At 31.7% G+C, this 22117-nt stretch overlaps 4 protein-coding genes and 1 long non-coding RNA gene across 6 annotated transcripts in view; 3 read left to right on the top strand and 2 right to left on the bottom strand.

Moving 5' to 3' along the window:
- Window positions 1–966: 966 nt before the first annotated feature.
- LOC139513565 (uncharacterized) lies at window positions 967–4847 on the top strand. The gene is made up of 2 exons (XR_011662470.1): window positions 967–1291; window positions 4514–4847. It is a non-coding gene; the product is annotated as an uncharacterized lncRNA (long non-coding RNA).
- Window positions 4848–4859: 12 nt separating this feature from the next.
- Window positions 4860–6060, bottom strand: LOC139511097 (uncharacterized). The gene is made up of 2 exons (XM_071297669.1): window positions 5017–6060; window positions 4860–4877 (listed from the first exon to the last, which is right to left on the bottom strand). Exons 1-2 carry the CDS (start codon window positions 6058–6060, stop codon window positions 4860–4862), a joined length of 1062 nt encoding a protein of 353 aa, XP_071153770.1.
- Window positions 6061–7582: 1522 nt separating this feature from the next.
- Window positions 7583–9199, top strand: LOC139511096 (uncharacterized). Its single transcript, XM_071297667.1, has one exon. The coding sequence runs from the start codon at window positions 7583–7585 to the stop codon at window positions 9197–9199; it is 1617 nt and encodes a 538-aa protein (XP_071153768.1).
- A 2020-nt stretch (window positions 9200–11219) lies between these two features.
- LOC139513570 (UMP-CMP kinase 2, mitochondrial-like) lies at window positions 11220–16776 on the top strand. Its single transcript, XM_071302196.1, has 5 exons — window positions 11220–11978; window positions 12876–13008; window positions 13593–13794; window positions 14161–14388; window positions 14855–16776. Exons 1-5 carry the CDS (start codon window positions 11250–11252, stop codon window positions 14976–14978), a joined length of 1416 nt encoding a protein of 471 aa, XP_071158297.1. The 5' UTR covers window positions 11220–11249; the 3' UTR covers window positions 14979–16776.
- A 275-nt stretch (window positions 16777–17051) lies between these two features.
- LOC139513568 (probable ATP-dependent RNA helicase DDX23) overlaps window positions 17052–22117 on the bottom strand; it is a 46442-nt gene continuing 41376 nt past the window's right edge. For both annotated transcript variants that reach the window (XM_071302194.1, XM_071302195.1), the window contains exons 14-16: window positions 21883–21991; window positions 21103–21277; window positions 17052–17812 (exon numbers count right to left, since the gene is read on the bottom strand). In XM_071302194.1, coding sequence (XP_071158295.1) covers window positions 17586–17812; window positions 21103–21277; window positions 21883–21991 — 511 coding nt within the window. In that variant the 3' untranslated portion in view covers window positions 17052–17585. The remainder of the gene's footprint in view (window positions 17813–21102; window positions 21278–21882; window positions 21992–22117) is intronic.

Raw genomic sequence — 22117 nt, 5'->3', positions numbered from 1 at the left:
ACTGTATATATATTGGATGTCATAAATTATTTGTGTTTTAACTTTAAATATACTTCCTGTAATAGCTTTTAGTGCTGACAGTGAATCTACAAATATTACAGTATTTTCTGGTTGAAATTCTTCTAACCAATATAAAGATAAAAGTATGGCTGTCAATTCACACATAAATATTGAAACATGATTTTGTAATTTAAAACCTTTTTTTACTTTAAGTTCTGGAACGACAAAAGCACATGCATTTGTGTTGTTTTCTGGATTCTTAGATCCATCTGTATATATTTTTAAAAAATTACTATACTTGTTATCAATGAGGATATTTCCTTCACTTTTAATTAGGTGAGGACTATCCTTTTTAGTAATAATATTTGTAAGTTCCATTTTGACCTGTGGTTTTAGAACATGCCATGGTGGGGTAGGGAACTCTTTACATTTGTATACAGTATTAATATCTACATTATATTTATTCATAGTATCATGTGCAGTAACACAATATGGTTTTTGATTTTCTTTAATTTTTTCCTTATTAAATTCATATATAGCATTTTCTTGTAAACTTTTTATAGTTGGGTTTGTGTCATTTAGACTAAATATATTCAAAAAAGACTTAGTAATAAGACTTTTTCTTCTCAACTCATATGGGGGGTCACCAATTTCAGTCTGTAATCCACTTATACTGGCAGTTTTATGAGCACCTGCACATATCCTTAATGCTTGGGCTTGAATACTATCTAGTTTTTTCTTGACAGAGTAGGAGGCTGAGTTATAAACCTCACAGCCATAATCTATCTTTGACCTTATCATTGATATATATATTGTTCTCAGGGTAGAACAATTTGCACCCCATTTAGTACCAGTTAATAATTTCATGCAGTTCAACACCCTTGAACATCTACTTTCTATATATTGTACATGTTTTAACCACGGTTAGTTTTGAATCGAAAATCATACCTAGAAACTTGACTTCTTTAACAAATGACAATATTGTTTCTCCAAGTTTAAGTTTAATACAAGGAGAACTACTCTTACTAAATATCATAGCTACCGTTTTTGTTTGTGATATTAGGAAACCCCATTTATCACACCAAGTATTAATTGTGTCTATATCCTCTTGCATTCTTTTTTGTAGATATTTAGAACTTTTTCCAGATAACCATATGGCACTGTCATCAGCAAATTGTGACATAGCACAGTACTTTAAATTATTGGATATATCATTCACCATGATGTTAAATAGTGTAGGACTTATACAACTACCCTGTGGTGTACCATTCTGAATTATAAATATTTCAGAGTAAGTATTATTAACTTTAACTTGTATAGTTCTGTCACTAAGAAAATCCTTTACCCATCCCAACATATTACCCCTTATACCTATTGAAGCCATTTTTATTAATAACCCATTTTTCCATAGCATATCAAATGCCTTTTGGAAATCTATAAATACACCAACTGTGAAATGTTTTTTGAGAAATGCTTTATGAATATCATTATCAATTCTAATTATTTGTTCCATAGTATTTCTATTTTTCCTAAATCCACTTTGATTTGGTGTGTAGAAATTATTTTTTTCTAGATACCAACGTAGTCTATTATTAACCATTTTCTCCATAATTTTTACAAAATTAGAAGTAAGGGCTATTGGTCTATATGACTGTGGGTCTGTGGGGTTTTTTCCAGGTTTAAGTACTGGTGATATAATGGAATGTTTCCATTCACTTGGAAGTTTTTGTAAAAACCAAACTCTATTGATAAAAAGTAATAACACAGACAGTGATTTGTCTGTAAATTGTTTGAACATAGAATACGTAATTTTATCTTTTCCAGGGGAGGTATCAGATGTATCACTGATAGCATCTTTTAATTCTTGCATAGTATATGGTTCATTAGGCCAAAATAAAAAGATTGTATGTTTGCCCAAACGCGACCGACCCAAAATAAACCCGCCGACTCAAATTCTTTTTTTGACGTTTTTTTGAAGAATTTTTTTTTTTTTCGTATTTTTTGGGGTCCGCTCCGTCATCGTACAAAACTTAATGTTCGTTTGAAAGTAAATGTGAATAAGATTAAAAGAAAGCGTATAAAAGACGCAGTTAATCGATATTCGATGTTCTCTGTTTTTATCTTCTGATTTAACGAACGTAAAGAAGTAAAACATGTGAAGTGGCACAGTTTTTTTACGCTGTAGTTGTCTGTACTACCAAACCCTTACCTATATGCTCAATGTTAATTTCATCGTGTTATCGAATATCTGATAAGAATATTCAGGTAGATTTGTTCAAAACCATGTGCAATCGAATATTTTCAATGTTATTCTGACAGGAAATGGATCCGGAAGTTGCGAATTTACAATCTTGCAAGAAGATTTTGTTTTTACTGAATAAAAAGGAATTATTTCTTGATAAATTGTTGTCTTTAATTATAATCTTTAATTATAATCTTTCTTTATCATGTAAATTAGATGCCCTTTTATTCAAATAGTTCAAATTTACAAGTCTCATTAGACAAGATCAGTACGTTGCTGTTTGGGAGAATTTGATAAAACTATAATTGTTCACAGAATCAGAAATATAATCCTAACTGAATGTAACTCCCTCTGAATAATTTATTGCAATATAAATTCCTATTGACAAGAGAAATTTGACTTTTGACAGAAACATTTTTTTCACATGTGCAAAAGTAAAAACATGTTATGGACGCCATATTGGATTTTTATACAAATTTGCGAGGAAGCCTCTAGAACCATGACCTAAAAATAAATAGTCTTCAGAAAACGTTAACTTTGTGCAATTATATTTTATCAATTATGATTATTTTCAAAAATTTAAACTTGATTATTTAAAGAAATAAAATTATAACAAATACGTTTTTAGTTTGGAGATTCTACAGAACATGCTTTGATCTATTTATAGCCAAATTAGTTTACCTGTGTGATAATGTAAATACAAATTTGTTTTCAAAACATAACAAAGACACAAACTAAGGATGGTAGATAATAATTCATATAAATATTTTAGGAGATTTAATCTATTTTAATAGAAATAGGATTTAAAAACTGCAAACAAATTTAATCATTACATAATCAGCTGATATTTTTTTTACACAAACATCGTGTTGATGAAACTGTTGAAAATCACTTCATAAATCCACCAGCCCTTTCACACAGCTAGCAATTGTCAGGGTTATAACATACATCTCAGGATACAAATCATATAGTAGACTAATTTATTTATAGAGGTTTTAAATTCATGGCTTTTGGTTTTCTCTACAAAGGTTTGACGGGAAAAAAAATATACTGTTTTAAAATCTTTTAATATTTTCATGCAAATTCTGATAAAAAAAAAAAAAAAGAATTTGCCTACCTACCTACCCACACCCAGTCATCATGGGTCGGGTTTGGGCAAACTGAAATATTTTTAATTGTGGCCTTATAACTATCAGAGTTATCCTTATAATAGTGTAATAATTTACTGTACTCCTTTTGATCAATATCTTGTTTCTGATTTTTAAATTTTTCTGAGTAATTATGGTCACTACTGACTTGAGCATAATTTGTAGCAAGTATATCTGCTTTGTCTTGAGTAAATTCATATTTGGTATTATTATATAACAGGGTTGGTAAATTTAATTTTTTAAATGTTTTACCCAACATTGATTTTACTTTTTTCCATACATCTGATAATTTAGTATCATTATTGAGAGAGTTACAGTAGCTCTCCCAATACATAGCTTGTGCAGCTTTGATAGTTTTTCTGCACGTTCTTTCTTTTTCTCTATATATAGTGAAATCAATACCAAGACCTGAATGTTGGGCACGGTTTTTACAGGTGTTCCTTTCTTTAACACATTTAGTGCATTCAGGTGTCCACCATGGTACCTGTGGTTTTTTAGGTTTATTATTTTTTAATTTGACTGGGATGCACTCCCCAGCTATTTTGAGTATTTTGTTTGTTAGTCTTGAACATGTTTCTTCTATATTGTCAGAAATCATGTCAGGACTCAAATGTTCATTACACTTGCTGGAGAATGCCTCCCAGTCTGCTTTCTTATAATTATATACAGATTCAGTTTCATCAATTTGCATTTGTTTATGGCTAAAACTAATATTTACAACATGATGGTCACTGCCATAGGAACTAGTGAGGTCAACTGACCATGTTAATTTACTAGCTAAACTAGAATTACAAAAAGACAAATCAATAGGTGACAGTTCTAATGTACTGGGGTTACATCTTGTACCTGTACCATCATTAAGAAGTACTATATCTTTATACTCAAGGAAAGAGAACAGCTCTCTTCCCTTAGTATCTATATTTTTACCGCCCCACATAGTGTGGTGGGCATTAAAGTCTCCACATAGTATAAATTTTCCCTCTATTTGATCAAATATATTGTTATAATGGGGTAGTTTTGTATTTGATGCTGTGTCATAAAGATTGACCAGTGTAATATTATTATTATCAAAACTAAATTCAATACATGATATTTCTAAATCACTGTTAATATTCTTTTTCAGATATGGAAGATTTTCTCTGACATATATAGCTGTACCTCCATGTGATTTGGTATTACGTACAGAAAAATCAGCTATTTTATAACCTATTACATGTGGATGATCTTGTTCGTTTTTACACCATGTTTCCTGGAAGCAAATAATATCAGGCTTCATTTGTGACATAGCTATATACTCCGCAGCATTGTTGTTAATGCCGCGACAGTTCCAATGAACAACACTGAACATTATGTTATATAATAATAAACATGATAAATAAATAGTATAATTGATAGCCATTTTTAATTGTATATTGTTAATACTTTATATTGGGCGATAAATGAATTATATCATTTCAGTTGTAACTCTACTATAGCCATTTCCAAACCTAATGAGAGATCAAAATTTGACCCAAACATCTGTTTTACAACTATTCCTACAAAACCCATAATTGACTTTAAAGTAAAGTCTATGGGTTTAGTAGGAGGGCTCATAGTCTGGTGCATGACAACACTAATTACAGTTACCAAGTCTTGTATGGTACATTTATCTTTTTTGGGTGGTACTGAGCTCTGATCTTTTGGGGTTTTGCTAGTTGATTTAGAGCTTTCTTTATGATGTTCATTGATTTTAAGCTGGTTTGTTGCTTGTTGTAGTGAAATATTTTTAGATTTCACCAGCTTAAGGGCCATTTTTTGTTGGGTCCTTTGTGGACATTCTTTGTCATTAGACATATGTTTACCTTTACAGTTTACACATTTTAAATCTGTTGAGGTACATTGCTCGTTCTCATGTTCCTCTCCACATTTAATACATCTTTTTTTATTTCTACATTGGTTTGCCATATGCCCAAACCCCTGACATTTATAGCATTGAATAGGTTTAGGTACAAATAATTTGGTATTATATGTTTTGTACCCAATATTGATTGTTGCTGGTAGCTGGGGTGTCTGAAAGAATAACTTTATGGATCTAGATGGTTTTCTTTCACCGATTTGTTTGTCAAAGTAGGACATCCTTTGAATTTTACTAACTTTCTGGGCTTTAAGCACCGACACGATATCTTCGTCTTCAACGTTAATGTCTAGAGGCACGTTATAAATAACTCCTATTGATGAAGTTACAGATTTGGGCACACTTGTCCTAATCTGTAATTCACCAATGAGTTTGACGCGTTTTAGCTGGTTCCACTGCGATTTGTCAATGCACTCTACTAGTATTTTCCCACTGTTAAGTGGTTTAATTCTTTTTGGGGTACCAACAGTCTCAAGGAGAATCTTTTGGATTTTTATCTGATTTTGGGTGCTAAGTTTAGTATTGGGATCAACACTCTGTAGGACTAGTAAATACTCATTACCTTTTACTGAGGGTGTATGGGGGAGAGGGGAAGGTGTATTAAGGAGGGTATTATCATTTAGGGGAGATGTACTTGCCATTCTTTTTCGTCTTTTCCTCTGTGTGGACCAGCCATGTTTTTCATATTCAGAGGATTCCATGTCTGTAGTATCAGTTTCATTGAGGGACTTATAAAATTCTTCCTCATCGAACTGACCAGAAATTGTTTTGTCCATAATGTCGGACAACAAAGAATATTGGTGAACACTTTTCAGTAGACAAGAGAAGTTGAGTATCTAACTATAATAATACTATAATAATACTATAATAATACTGAATAAATTATTCAGATAGCAGACAATTTAAATTATTTTAAATTCTCAAAAAAATATCTGAAATATAAGACTAAATAAACACAAAATATAATGATATATTCTAATTCAGTGCAGTGCTACAAAAACACGACCGTGATGATCCGGGACTCACAACCCGAATTTTTACGGTAAATATATATACATTTTTCCATCACAATGGGAAGTACACCTCCCAAATAGACTACATAATGTTCCCCGAAACTACAACTGGGATACTAAACTCCAATATAGTCATAGAGGACAGACATCCTACGAACACCTCAGATCACACTCTCGTGACGGCTAATATACCCATGAAGATCGACAAAACCTCAACTCAACTAGTCAAAATCTACACTAGACCAAATTGGGCAAAATGTGATAAGAACATATACACATCAACGTTAAAACAAGAGCTGGAATGCGAAAGCCGAGGAAAAGAAAGTAGTGTGGAGGAACGTATCAAACTTCTTGAAAAATCAATTCACAAGGCAGGAAAAAAATCCATACCCAAATATAGACAACTCAAAAGTCTAAAAACAGTAGGCAAGGGTATCTGGAACAGAAAAATAAGCGAAGCATCTAGAGACTCAAAGAATGCCCACACTGTATGGAAAAGGAAAATGAATAGTCATCAAAATGCTGACATGGAAAAAATCAATCTGACTATCAAAAAGCGAAAATTAAGGCAGCTACAAAGACAAGCCTACGCCTCCAAGAAAGAAAAATTTATCAACGATATCATGCAAGCCTCCCAGAAAGACAGCAAAACCTTTCATAAACTTGTGAAACAACAAAGATCTAAACATGATACCAACACAGATATACTATATATTGGAAACAAAGCGTTCGAAGGAGAAAAGATTCTATCAGCCTGGCAAACACATTTTGAAACACTGGGAACACCAAACTTAATGATGAAAATATTTTTGACCTGGAGCGTTTAGAATTATCAAAATTACAAAATAACATCATACCGGAATTGGACATTCAAAAAGAAGAAATAACAAAAGCTACACCAACAGAAATTGAATCTGCAATTAGAAAATTAAATACAGGAAAAGCTTCCGATGAGAACGGCATCGTATCGGAACACTACATACATGCCATTGATGTAATCACTGATGAAATAACTGACATTATAAATCAAATTTTTGAAGAATTAGACGTACCTCAGAGTCTAAAAAATGGAATTTTGACACCTGTTTTGAAAAAGAAAAAAGATAAAACTATACCTGGAAACTACAGAGGTATTGTTGTCACTAGTATATTCTCCAAGATATTCGAAACAATCATAAAAGACAGACTAGAACCTGAGCTATTTCCATCACAAAATAATCTACAGAGGGGATTCACAGAAGGCGCATCAAGCCTATTTACAGCTTTTATAGTCTCTGAAACAACTATGCTATACAAGTTCCTAAAGATTGTACTAGAGCTATTAACATTAGACGCAGAAAAAGCTTTTGACACTGTTACCCATGAAATAATGCTGAACAAAATGTTCCATGATGGGATCAGAGGAGATATGTGGGTATTACTGAAAAACATCTATACCAATATGACACTGCAAGTTAAATGGGGAGACCAAACAACCCAACATGTCAACATACAACAAGGAATACGTCAAGGAGCTAAACTATCTACTCTCCTGTACAAAAGGTATAACAACACTATCCTAAATGCAATCACAGGCAGTCACCTTGGAGCAAAGATTGGTACCATCTGCGTAGCCTCACCAACCTGTGCGGACGACATCGCCTTACTAGGGGAACCGCATGATATACAAGCAATGCTCAATATTATTGAATTCCATACAAAGAGAGACATGGTGAAAATAAACCCAGAAAAATCAGAAGTCCTATGCACATCTAAAGGAAAGAATTACCAACAAAAAGCATACACCCTTGGTGAAAAACAAATCAACAGAGTAGACAAGCTAAAACATCTTGGTATTACAAGGAACGTCAAAAGCAAAGTAAACACAGATGAAAGGCTAAAAACTGGTAGACAAACCATATATGCACTTCTAGGATCTGGCCTACATGCACGTACAGGAATGTGCCCGTTAGTACTCTGCAAAATTTGGAAAACATATGTAGTCCCAAGATATCTCTATGGTCTGGAAGTACAAATCTGCACAAAAGCTGATATATATGAGCTGGAAAAACTACAGAGGAAAATATTTAGACAATTTCTCAGTCTACCTAAAAGGACTGCATCCTCTGCCCTATATATTCTCCTAGGAGCTGAACCAGTTGAAACTATACTAGACAGAAATATGCTTTCGTTATTCCTTACAATCTCTCGGCTAGATAATGCAATAGAAAAGAAAATCCTACAATGGGAACTTCAAATCGGAAAGGACTTCACAGAATCCTTCATAAACAGAATAGACAAAATCTTAAATAAATACAGTCTGCCAAATCCAAAAGAAATTTTAGAAAACCCGCCATCAAAATACAAATGGAAAAACATGCTGAAAAAAGCCATAAATACATACTGGTCAAATATCTGGAAAGAGGAATGCTTGATAAAAACAACAATTAAGTACTTGACAATCCAGGAAAATCCTACTGAAAACCCACATAATATCTGGAAAGCTGCCAGAAACAATCAGAATGACATTCGAAAAGCAGAATTCAAAAGTAGACTAATAACTGGAACCTACATGCTACAAACAACTAAAGCAAAATTTAGCAAAAATCAAATTTCAGGAATATGCGAGCTATGTACCAAAGCTGAGGAGGACATTAAGCACTTTCTGTTGGATTGTGAGTCTCTGGAGAGTGTTCGTCTAAAACAGATGAACAAACTTTTATCTCTAACCGAGTTGAAAGGGGGAGGTGATCAAGCTATTTATAAAGAGGAGGATGTACTTCAAATTATAATGGACTGCTCGAAGCTATCAACAACTAGCCTATCCCACCTAAAAGCAATTGACCTGATAGAAATAGAAAAACAATCTCAAACTTTCTGTCACCAAATGCATAAGGAGCGCACCAAAATACAAACACGATGATACATGAAGTAGAGGCTGAAGTGAAACCGCTGAATCATCCAAGTACTTTTCTTCAAGACCCTCAGCAAAGTGAATTTACATTTAAACAACAACACTGTTATTGTATCCAGCTATATAAACTGCATATATATATATACAAAACGGAAAGATGGACCAAGCAGTCTGCATGGAATGCCAAGCTAACTGCCCCCATCTACGACTAGATTAGCTGCTTACATCTAATTATATGCAAAGACCTTGGCAGAAGTTCACCTTTTACTAAAATTTTTACGATATATACGAAAGTTTTCAGTTTTTTGTTCTTTTACTAGCTAAAGATAATTTTTTTTATTTTTTTTATTTTTTAATTGGTTACCTTATCTATTAAAAGCAATTACCATACTGCCATATTTTTAATCCCATTTATATTCTTTTTTGTTTGAACTACTTATTTTTACCTTTTACCCTTTGATTTTATCATTTTTCTGTCACATTTAAATCTTTTAATTCCTTAAACATATGATAGTAACGTCTCATAAAAAGGGATCAAAACTGTTTTTAAAAAATCATAAACTCTAACCTAGGTAGAATCATAAATGATGTAAATAGCACATAATTTTAAACTATTGTTCTTAAAATTCACAGTTTTACCTGTATATAAGGTTTTTTAAAACTTAAGCACCACACCTCACTGTAAATATCTGTAAATATTTTAAAACCATATATCCCCAAGTGGGAGTGCTCCGATATATAACGGAGGAACCTACCTGAACAGAACAGAACAAGGTGGCACGTGCTCAATTGTCACAACATAATTAGTCGTGCTGATATCAACATGCCGATATTCATTAAAGGTGACACGTGCTCACTTGTGACAACATAATTAGTCCACATGCCGACATTCCTTACATACATGATGAGAGCGAAAAAAACTAATTATTAATCATTTAATATATAATTTATACTTGAATAATGCAATCAAACATAAATAAAATAAAATAATTAATAAGCATCACCTAATAAGATATAGCGTGTAAGGTAATTAAAAAATCTTCATAAAATTTAATATTAAGAGATAGATTCAAAAGCATTAAAGAGAATGTCGGTCTACAATTTCCTATCTTTATTTGAATGTTTTGCTCATTAATTTTATTACATGTATATTATTTATTATCTACTCAAATGTCTTAAAGCATCAATTGACAGACTTTGACCGGGCTTTTTATATTTTTGTGAATTTTACTTAAAAGTTGAAAATTTCGCTTCAATATTTGTGTACAAGGGGGCCTTCCGGTCAACTTTTTGCCCTTTTATAGTAATATATTTATTTTGTTCTTTATATCATATTATTTGTCATTTAAATATCTTTAAGAGTCAATTAACAGACTTTGACCGGGCTTTTTATATTTTTGTGAATTTTAATTCAAAGTTGAAAATTTCACTTCAATATTTGTGTACAAGGAGTCCTTCCGGTCAACTTTTAGCCCTTTTATAGTAATATATTTATTTTTGTCTTTATATCATATTATTTGTTATATAAATGTCTTTAAGAGTCCATTAACAGACTTTGACCGGGCTTTTTATATTTTTGTGAATTTTAATTCAAAGTTGAAAATTTCACTTCAATATTTGTGTACAAGGAGTCCTTCCGGTCAACTTTTAGCCCTTTTATAGTAATATATTTATTTTGTTCTTTATATCATATTATTTGTCATTTAAATATCTTTAAGAGTCAATTTACAGACTTTGACCGGGTTATAAGATTCTTTGTGAATTTAAGTTTTAATGTTCAAAAATGTGTTGCCAGAGTCACACTAAGAAAGTCTTCCGGTCAACTTTTTGATAAAAAAACATATTCAAATATATATTTTTTTTATTTTATCTTATAGACTATTATATTAGCTTTCAAAATCAGTTTTATTTATTAATTTAGCTTTAGTGGTTCCAAAGATATCTGTTATAATACACTCATTTTTCTCTTCCGCGTTTTTCATTTTCGCGTTTTAGACCCTCCCCTCCGAACTTGTTTTATCTTTAATTTACTGCCTCGTTTCAAAAATGAAAGTACAGAATGCCTAACATTTTTAACCTGAAAGCGCGATTTTTAAATAGGACATCATTCTATGTACAACTTGCTAGTGTGACATATGATGCATGCTGTAAAATGAACATTCACATCACCTTTCCAGACAAACCAGTGTACCTGGAACGCTATGAAGAAGGGGGAAACTTATTACAGAAGAACCAAAAAGAAACAAGCAGTGAACTTTCACTTTCGCCAGTTTCGGATTGTTTTACAGATACACATGACATTTTGCTTTTCCCCAACATCTTGAAGGCAAACACCGATACAATATCAAATTATATCAAAAGTGCCATTCGTTCCCAAAAGCTGTTAAGAGAAATCACCCAAAAATATGTATGTAATGTCTCACTCAGTACATTCACTGATATTGACTCAAATCAAGACGCCCATGAAAAAATATACAGAGGTGTTTGTGTTTTTGCACATCACTCAGATGAAAAATTTAGTGCAAATGATGTTATTAAGATGGCTTATGAAAATAATTTGAAAAGACACTATTTTATTAAACAAATAAAAGAAGGAAAATGCCGGGTTGAAGAAAGAGATTCAGAAACTATGGGCGTCCTATCAGATCATATATACATCGTGAAAGACAGCTGGGGAACATTTGAAAAATGTCATTCTATCACACAGTGTCAGTCCAGGGCATTTTCTAAACCAGACTTGTGTCCTGTTTTTCACAGCTATGTTGAAGCTAGAAAAATATTATCCATGGTAAAACTATTTATATATTCTTTAATTTGTAGCCATTTTTCTCTATTCTTTATACTTTTGTACCTAATATTATTCTCTTTTATTTATATTATTCATGTTATTTGCCCATTATTCAATTTCTCTTTTACTGTCAACCCCCATTTACACCCTCATGCATGGTTATGCTTTTTTGTGAGTTATTTAAATCATCTGTTTTTCTGCACTGCTTTGGTTTTATTTTTTTCATGTTTTTTAACCTGCAATTGAACAATTCACTCTAAAAAAATCATGTTTACAATAGGCCTTTTGCCAATTACCCATTTGATTCTATTATTACACACTTTTTTTTCCCTTTGTCAATCGTAGACTGGTTCAATTCCGGACAAGATTCCCAATGCAAAGCATGATGAATTGAAAGTGATGTATCAGCGGTTTAACAAATTTTTCATGAAAAACAATTTTTGATGTCAAAAGTATTTAGCTAAACAACAAATTAATGTAATTAAAAGATTTAAAAACCTTATAGATTACTCACATTACGCACAGGCAAATTTGCTGTCTGGTAGTTTTCCATTGTAAATAAAAAATAATGTCCGTCATATTAAAGGGAGACAACCAAATTAGGGATCTCTAATTACAGGGTCAATTACGGGAATTGGCAAATAGCCTATTGGTGCACTTTGGGGGAAATAATAACTTTTCTATGATTTTTTCATGTATAGAAAACATGAATGACATTTGTGCAATGAATTTTAATGACTGACATACATTTTGTTATTTGAACACATGAAAAGACAGAACAGTGTTCATCTTGACTATCTCACTGACAATTTGTATGATATTAACAAATAATTATAATAGATTAGAAATTGCAATCAAATTAGTAGACTAAGTAATCAAAGTATTCACTATTTTCAGTGTAAAGATATGCCTGAAGCTATCACCTTGCTAGATATTGCTGACAAAAATATACCAGGCAACTTTGACGTGAATGAATTACAAAATCAGATACAACATCCATTTGTAGTGGTAGAAGGACTTGATGCAACAGGTAAACATTCAACATTATCATTATTGTCATGTTTGCTTGCTGTTTAGTTGTTTAATCTAAAATGAAACTGTTACATTAGGGTTATTTCTGAAATTTGACCAAATGAATTTAACATACCGGAACTTTATATTTTAGAAGAGAATTGCAATCATGGCAATGGTTCTAAATTAAGTTTTCCTTAAGCCAGTTGCATCATTTTGCAACCCCACATAATGTAATCATATAGTTTGGATGGATTTTTTTTCTCACTACTTTGAGGCTATCAGATGTCAGCTTTGGTGATGATTAGATTCAAAAGGCAAGATTTGTGACAAAACAATAGTCTTTCATTATTTTACTAGCAAAGAAGAAGAGGAGTTGGTAAGTTTTGGTCAAACTCATTAATGTCATGTGAAACATTATGATGTCCTTGATTATTCTTGGTCAAAGTCATTAAAGAGTCGGGCAAATTTGACACCACACAGATGTGATATGCACAATTTCAAGAAGAGCTAATCTGTATTATACACAGACACAAAAGACTGTAGAGCTGTAGAGCTGAATATTTTTCTTTGTTGATTACCTCTTGATACTATATCTTTTAGGTAAAACAACATTAACTGAAACATTAGAGAAAAAACTGAACGCAGTAAGATACTACACTCCTCCTCCTGAAGTCGCCCATCTCAGAAAGTTCTTTGATGCTTTGCCAGAGATCATAAGAAGAGCTTATTACTGTATTGGCAATTATATTGTAGCAATACAAATAGCTAGGGAATGTCAGAACAAAGCAGTTATAATGGATAGGTAAATTTGAATATGTTGTATTAACATTTATGAATACTGAAAGCTCAATAGATGTGCAGATTGAAATCAAATCAACACATGTATAATTATTTTTATACAGGTGCTTGAGTGATAATAAGCAATTAATTATCAATCAATTAGGTTAATAGATGGCAAAAGAATCATCTTCCTTTTTAAATGTTTTAAATTCAAATAAATGTAATAGTAACTATACGTATAATAAATTCATTACTACTTCGGATAAAAAATTATACATACTTAAGTGTCCTATTTTTATTATTTGTATAACATTTAGAGTTTTTATTCAGATAAATTAGATAAAACTTACTGTAAGTGCTAGATACAAGCAACTCTGTTTCCCCACAGATTCTGGCATAGTACTACAGCATATGGGGTAGCCAATGAAACCAGTACATCTGACATGCCACCTAGTGGACACTGGGTGTACCAATGGCCATCAGATCTATTGAAGCCAACACTAGTTCTGTTCCTGACAGTTACTGAGGAGGTTAGGAGGCAACGGTTGTCTGGTAGAGGAGGAGCCATAACATTCGAGGAGCAGCACTTAGACAAGGATATTTTATTCAGACAAAGGTAGATATTCCTACTTCCTACAGTAATTATACTTGTTGATGGATGCCACATCTTGATCAGTACATTATACCACTGTTTTCAACCTTCTTTAATAAGGTCTTTTCTACCATGTGTGTCAGCATGCTAAATATTGTACTTTTACTTTTAATCTGATAAGTTCTTTTACCACAGTGCAGTGTTTCCACAATCATTGAATCTAATAAGTTCTTATACCACAGTGCAGTGTGTTCCACAATCATTGAATCTAATAAGTTCTTTTACCACAGTGCAGTGTGCTCCATAATCATTGAATCTAATAAGTTCTTTTACCACAGTGCAGTGTGTTCCATAATCATTGAATCTAATAAGATCTTTTACCACAGTGCACTGTGTTCCATCATCATTGAAATTGTCCCATTTTCACAATTATAAAAACATGGCAATAATTTATGAGTTTACAATGTAGATACATTGTTTTATTTTGTAGGCTTTGTGAAGCATACAGGAGAATGGAAAATCCTGTCTGTATTGAAATAGATGCCAAAGGATCAAAAGAAAGTGTGGTGAAGGCAGCAGAAGAAACACTAGAAAAACATGGCATCAAAATGTAGATATGTGATGGATATTATCTATACTAGTCACATAATTATACAATATTTTAGATATAGGAATATATATAATTTTTATACCCCACTGCAAGGAAAGGGCATACTGGTTGACTTCTTCTGACTGTACATTGGTCTGTCTGTAATTCTATTCTGAATTAACTCTGTGTCTTTAAATATTTGGTACAAAGCTTCGTACTGGTAAGCTATACATTTTCAGGTCTATCATTTATATCCTTCCTGTTTGCAGAATACATGTTCGCTCCTCAAATTGATACAAGTAAAATTAATTTTCTTCTTGACATTTTTCACAGGAACTACAAATCAGAGCTTCTTAATATGGAAGAAAGCCTCATTTAGGTAACTCATAATGTGTATAGATATAATAAGAAGTTGAGGTACGAGTGCCAATGAGACAACTCTCCATCCAAGCAGCACTTTTTCGTGTCTGTAACTAAAATATTGCATGTTTTACATACATGACATATCCATATTACATAAAAAAAGATATCATTTATCACCAAAAATATTGGACAGAACAATTGACCAGATCAACCACAAATCCTCTTTGCATTGATTCATGTTTAAGAAATTTTTGTTAGCAACTACCAAACGCTTTTTTCATCTTTGGTATCAAATTTTGATATGGGTAGGCATAACATTGTACTCTTCTACTTTTATGTGCTTCCACCTAATTTAGTATATATATATTATTAGTTACATGGTGTGTTACTGACCCTATATATATTGTATTAGGTCACTAGCACTGTGTACCAAATTTATCTATCTTTACATGTGGTATTTTGATTAGTGGCCTATCAAAGTGATCAAGTCTTCAATACTTAGTATTAAGATCCTACTTCCATTTGACTATACATGAAAACAAATGCCAACAATAACAACTTTTAAGCTTTTATTTTGTTTTATGAATTCATTTCAATCGTTCATTACATGTATCAATTTCTTTGTCTGTTGAATCTTTCAGATTTCTTTTTTTTTGTTTTGAAAGGGAAGTAACTCTGTTATGCCAACAATAACTTGTTAGCTTTAATTATGTTTTATGAACTCATTTCAACCTTTCATTATCAATTTCTTCGTCTGTTGAATCTTTCCATATTTTTCACACTACCTATTCGAATGGGTACTTGATTTGAGTTTAGTATATATAGACTTTATCATATGGTAGATATCTAATAAAATTTGTATTATTGTGGATTTGATTCAATTCTTAGATATGATTATAGACAAATCCTCTCTGTTCTAGACATTTTTTTTGCATAAAATTTTGTCAGTAGGACCTACACTTTTAATATATTTGTAACAGATTACTCTCAATTGTAAGTGAGTGTTAATAAGACAATCCCTTATGTAAACTTGTCATATCTATTAAAGATATATTCATTCTTTCCCTTATCTTGTTTATTTTAATAATACTCACATTTACCTAGTTCCATAAAAATCTATAAAGACCATTCCCAAGAAAGCAGTTAAATACAAGGAAAAATAGGCCTGATATTAGTTTTTGTTTGTTATCATTATAGTCATTTGTATATAACCTTAGTAAATTGTTGATAAATGTGAGAATGTTTTTACATTTATAATAGTTATTAGTTTCTTTTATTAGTAAATATTGTTGTAAAATGTGAAAATGTTTTTATGTTTATATCTTACTTCCTTGGGCTGTTTTTTTTTAAAGTTATATTTGAAAGTAGCATTTTATTCTTTACCACTCTTTTTATACCAAATCATTTCTTTTCCATTTATTCTTGTTATCTCATACTACATATCTAAATAAAACATTTTACATTGTAAATGTATTATTGTTTCTTTCATATAAAAAAAAGACCAATATATATGGACATTTTTTTTTTATTTACATTTTTTTAAGGTTTGATACCTTTTCTCTGGTCATTTGGCAAGGTTGGCCATTAAGGAACAGATTAAATTGTCAGTAATTCAATGTTTTGTTGTTACCTTAAACAATGAATTGCTAGACTAAAAAAAATCCACAGCTGTGTCTTATATTGATAAATAGAGGAGGTAGTAATTTCATATACCGTAAATCATCACAATAGCTACTTATATTTCTATGATTTATTCATAACATTTACAACATATCATTCATAAAAACTTGGGTATCCATTAACATGACAAAACATTACATACTTCATGAATGTGTAATGATATTATAAATTTAACATAATTTAAATTACTCCAACTTTAGCTTATGTAATAACAAATGTACTGTGTAGGTTAAAACTACAATAAAACTCTTTATACACAAATGTATTCTGAAAATTAAGTTGTATGTAGTTAAATCTTTTCAGTACTATTTTTAAAAGAAGTTGCAGTATCAAAAATATTCTACACAGAAACCACACTATAGAAGTGTGTAATACGCAGTAAATCTTCAATCTGCATCTATACTTATCATTACATCAATATCCCATCATATGAAACATGTATGCATTCACAAAATACATACATGTATTTGCAGAAGACAAAATTCAAAATTCAAATTAAGCAATCCTTGGTCATAACAATCTTGGATATCTTTAAACATGTCATTAAAGTCTGACCAATATTATTATACAATGTATAAATGTATGTAATTTAGCTCAGAAAAATAGTTTCATCTTTTCTCTTCTTCTGAACAACTAATCCTGGCTTGTGCTGAGCATCAGGATGGCTTGCAAGCTCTGGTGGACAATGTGACACAGGGCTATTTATCAAAGCCTGCTTCAAGTCATAGAACACATAACTATCATTCTTGGTCAGGAATGTAATAGCTGTACCAGTCTTGCCAGCACGACCAGTTCTTCCAATACGATGAGTGTAATCTGAAATTCACACAAAAAAATGGTGTTAAATATTTTGTTGCCAATTCTTTTCTAACTTTTCAATGAATGTATTTTAACTATAATAACAAAGAGTGCACATACTGAAATGTCTCATCTTCTTTACTAACCATTGATTTTATGTTGATAGTCCTTTATATAAAGCTTTACTACAAGTATCACAACAACTTAACATGATCCAAGAAAATGAGTCCAAGGTCAGATAAACCAAACAAGAAATATATGTACACCTTACAATCATTCAATACACCAAATATAGTTGTCCTATTGCTTATGGTTTCTAAGAAATAGAAAATGGAGTTTAGTATGGCATTCATTATCACTGAACTAATATATATATTTGTTTAGGGGCCAGCTGAAGGACGCCTCCGGGTACGGGAATTTCTCGCTGCATTGAAGACCTGTTGGTGACCTGCTGTAGTCTGTTCTATGGTCGGGTTGTTGTCTCTTTAACACATTCCCTATTTCCATTCTCAAATTTAAAAAAAATAAAAAAATAAATATTGACCAATGAACCATGATAATGAGGTCAGATGATAACATACACCTCACAATCATTCCATACAACAAATATAGTTGACCTTTTGATTATAGTTTAAGAAAAACAGACCAAGTGAAAAAAACTCAACAGTGAGCAATGAACAGGGGTAGAAATTTACGCTGTTCCGAAACCAGTAGAATTTGCATCGGACCAGTAGATTTTGTCAGCTGGTGGTCTGGCAGACCAGTAGAAATTTGTCGATAAAAACCCCTGATTGCATCGCAAACTCGGTTTGTTTACCAAAAAATTGACCTGTGAAATCAGTTACATGGTACTCTGGGGTACTAAGCATTACAATTAATCAAGTTGATTAATATCTAGGGTGAGTGTTCTTCACAACAATACATAATGTGGAAATTTTTGGAAGATCCCGATTTTGATAAAAAAAAATCGAAATTATCAAAGCCTTTATCAAAATCAGGATCAAGACTCTCTCTCTTTCTTGTCTAACATATGTAAAAGAAAGCATGAAAATAAAACTTAACATCTATCATTTATTTTGTGTTTTTCAAATGAATGTAATTTTTGCAGGACCAGTAGATTTGCAGCTGTACCAGTAGATTTTTCAGTCCACTGGTCCGGCTGGTCAGTACACAAAAAAGCTAAAATTCAACCCCTGGCAATTAACCTTGAAAATCAGGTCGAGGTCAAATTAAACCTGTGAGACTGACATGTACATCATAAAATACACCACAGTAATAAGAAAAAAATTATTATTACAAAAAAAGCTTAATTTTTTTTCAAGTAGTCACTGAACCATGAAAATGAGGTCAATGACAATGAACATATGACAGACGAAAACTTTGTAAGATAAGGCATCTATATACAAAGTATGAAGCATCCAAGTCATCCATCTACATGAATATAAAGCTTTTAAGACGTTTGTTAATGCTGCTGCCACTTGATCACTATCCCTATGTCGAGCTTTCTGCGAGAAAAATTTGTACTTGGATATTCTATAGAAAAGGAAATTAATTCAATTGTTAAGGATCAGCAATTAGTAGAAATGAACTACCGGTAAACAGCCTTAAAGGGAGTAATAACTTGATTGTCAAAGAATACAATTTCAAGTATATACCATACTTTTACACCATTCTCAACTTTTTGTCAAAACCTTTATTTGGCAAATATTTAAAAGTCCACCTCATATTGATCTTGTGTACTAATTTTCAGTTGATAGGACTATGATTTCATGGAAAATTACCTTAAACCAAAACAATAACCTACAAATGTACTGATTTCAAACTATCACATTGGATGTTCAGTAAACTATGAATTCATGGTCAAATCACTAATTTGATATATGTTTTAAAAAGATCAAATCACAATAAATATGCATAGATTGTGTACAAAGTTAAAAGTGATGTGACTACAAATTCATACTTAACTCCCTTTAAGGAAAAAGAAAATCAAAATTATTTTGGCTAACTTGAAAATAAAATCTTCTTTCAAAAATCTTAATTCATCTCGTGTACCGTACCCTCTATGTGAATTATGAGGAGTTTAGAAATAAAAAAAAATTTGCCTGTTCATAAAAGTCAAATATTTTAGTGCATCCTACTTTTAAACAGCAGATTGCATCAATAGTTTGACCTGTATATTCTTATGTCTACTTGTTCACTTCACACAACATCAATAGTATGACCTGTATATTCTTATGTCTACTTGTTCACTTCACACAACATCAATAGTATGACATAATCTGTATATTCTTATGTCTACTTGTTCACTTCACACAACATCAATAGTATGACATAATCTGTATATTCTTATGTCTACTTGTTCACTTCACACAACATCAATAGTATGACCTGTATATTCTTATGTCTACTTGTTCACTTCACACAACATCAATAGTATGACCTGTATATTCTTATGTCTACTTGTTCACTTCACACAACATCAATAGTATGACCTGTATATTCTTATGTCTACTTGTTCACTTCACACAACATCAATAGTATGACCTGTATATTCTTATGTCTACTTGTTCACTTCACACAACATCAATTCACACAACTCTCTTGTCAAGCTATAAACAAGAATGTGTCCATAGTACACGGATGCCCCACTCGCACTATCATTTTCTATGTTCAGTGGACCGTGAAATTGGGGTCAAACTTATAATTTGGAATTATAATTACAAAGATCATATCATAGGGAACATGTGTACTAAGTTTCAAGTTGATGTAACTTTAACTTTATCAAAAACTACCTTGACCAAAAACTTTAACCTGAACTTTGCACTATCATTTTCTATGTTCAGTGGACCAAGAAATTGGGGTCAAAACTATAATTTGGCATTAAAATTAGAAAGATCATATCATGGGGAACATGTGTACTAAGTTTCAAGTTGATTGGACTTCAACTTCTTCAAAAACTACCTTGACCAAAAACTTTAACTTGAAGCGAACGGACGCACAGACGGACGGACGAACGAACGGAGGCACAGACCAAAAAACATAATGCCCCTCTATTATCGTAGGTGGGGCATAAAAATCAAGATCAACTATTAGCACAGAAATGTTGGACATAATTTTGTTGACACCTTCCAATAATTAATATAACAAAATACTTTGGTTTGAAGTTACTTTATCATTATATTCTCGTTCAGATTGTTATCAATCAATCAATCCCTATCATATATCTGTCATCAATTCTGTATTTTTTTGGCCAGAAGCCAATGTATTCTATCAAAACAAATCTTTCATTAACCTTAATTTTTACTAACCTTCAATAGATTTAGCCATGTCATAATTAATGACGAGAGAGACATCTTTGATATCAATACCACGACCAGCCACATCAGTAGCTACTAGGATGTCCTTTGATCCGTTCTTCAGACTAGCTAAAGCAAATTCTCTCTGCTCCTGACCTTTACCACCATGCAATGTTGTAGCATTGAACTGAAAGATATAATGATTCAGATGATTTATCCAGGGCTCCAAACAATTATTATGAACTATAAGTTAAATGCTTTTTTTATTTGTTATACATACTACTTGTAATTTAAGCAGGGTTAACAAGCTATAATGATCCAAATTGTGTTAAGCTGGTCATATTTGATATTTTTTTTACTATTGGAACAGGAAAATATTGTTTGCATGTCTATTGGAAGCAGAACAAAACTTGATACTATTTGTTCAATCATTTTCCACTTATATAGTGGCCTTCTTATGGTAATCGTTAAAGTTGATCACAAAACCATTACATGAAGTTCAACGGACATGTATGCTTTAAATAATTCTACATAAAAAATATAGCTGTACTGTTACTCATGATGTTAAATTATGAACAATGAAATGAAGATAAGAACAACAGACATACCCAAGACAAAAACTTCCAACATTGAGGCATCATAATAAATTATCCTTCTCTATTGAAATTTAAAACTTGACACAAATAATTTAAACTATCAGAGCTGAATTAGTATCTTTTTTGCCTTCATTTTGCCTTAATGCAAGTAAGACAAAATATATATGTATTTTATATTTTTTACAACATTACTTACGCCCATCTTTTCAAGAGATTTAGCCAACACATCCACACCTTTCTTCTGGTTGACAAAGATAATAATTGGTGGGTCAAGCCGACTCTGTAGAATTCCAACCAACTTCTTCCTACAATTCAATTAGAATACATTTGAACTATCAAATTATAAGTTATAAAATTGAGAATGGAAATGGGGAATGTGCCAAAGAGACAACAACCCAACCATAGAGCAGACAATACATTTATACTATTAA

This window comes from Mytilus edulis, chromosome 2 (genome assembly GCF_963676685.1).
Source record: "Mytilus edulis chromosome 2, xbMytEdul2.2, whole genome shotgun sequence".
Lineage (NCBI taxonomy): Eukaryota > Metazoa > Mollusca > Bivalvia > Mytilida > Mytilidae > Mytilus > Mytilus edulis.
This window is presented reverse-complemented; position numbering and strand designations above follow the sequence as displayed.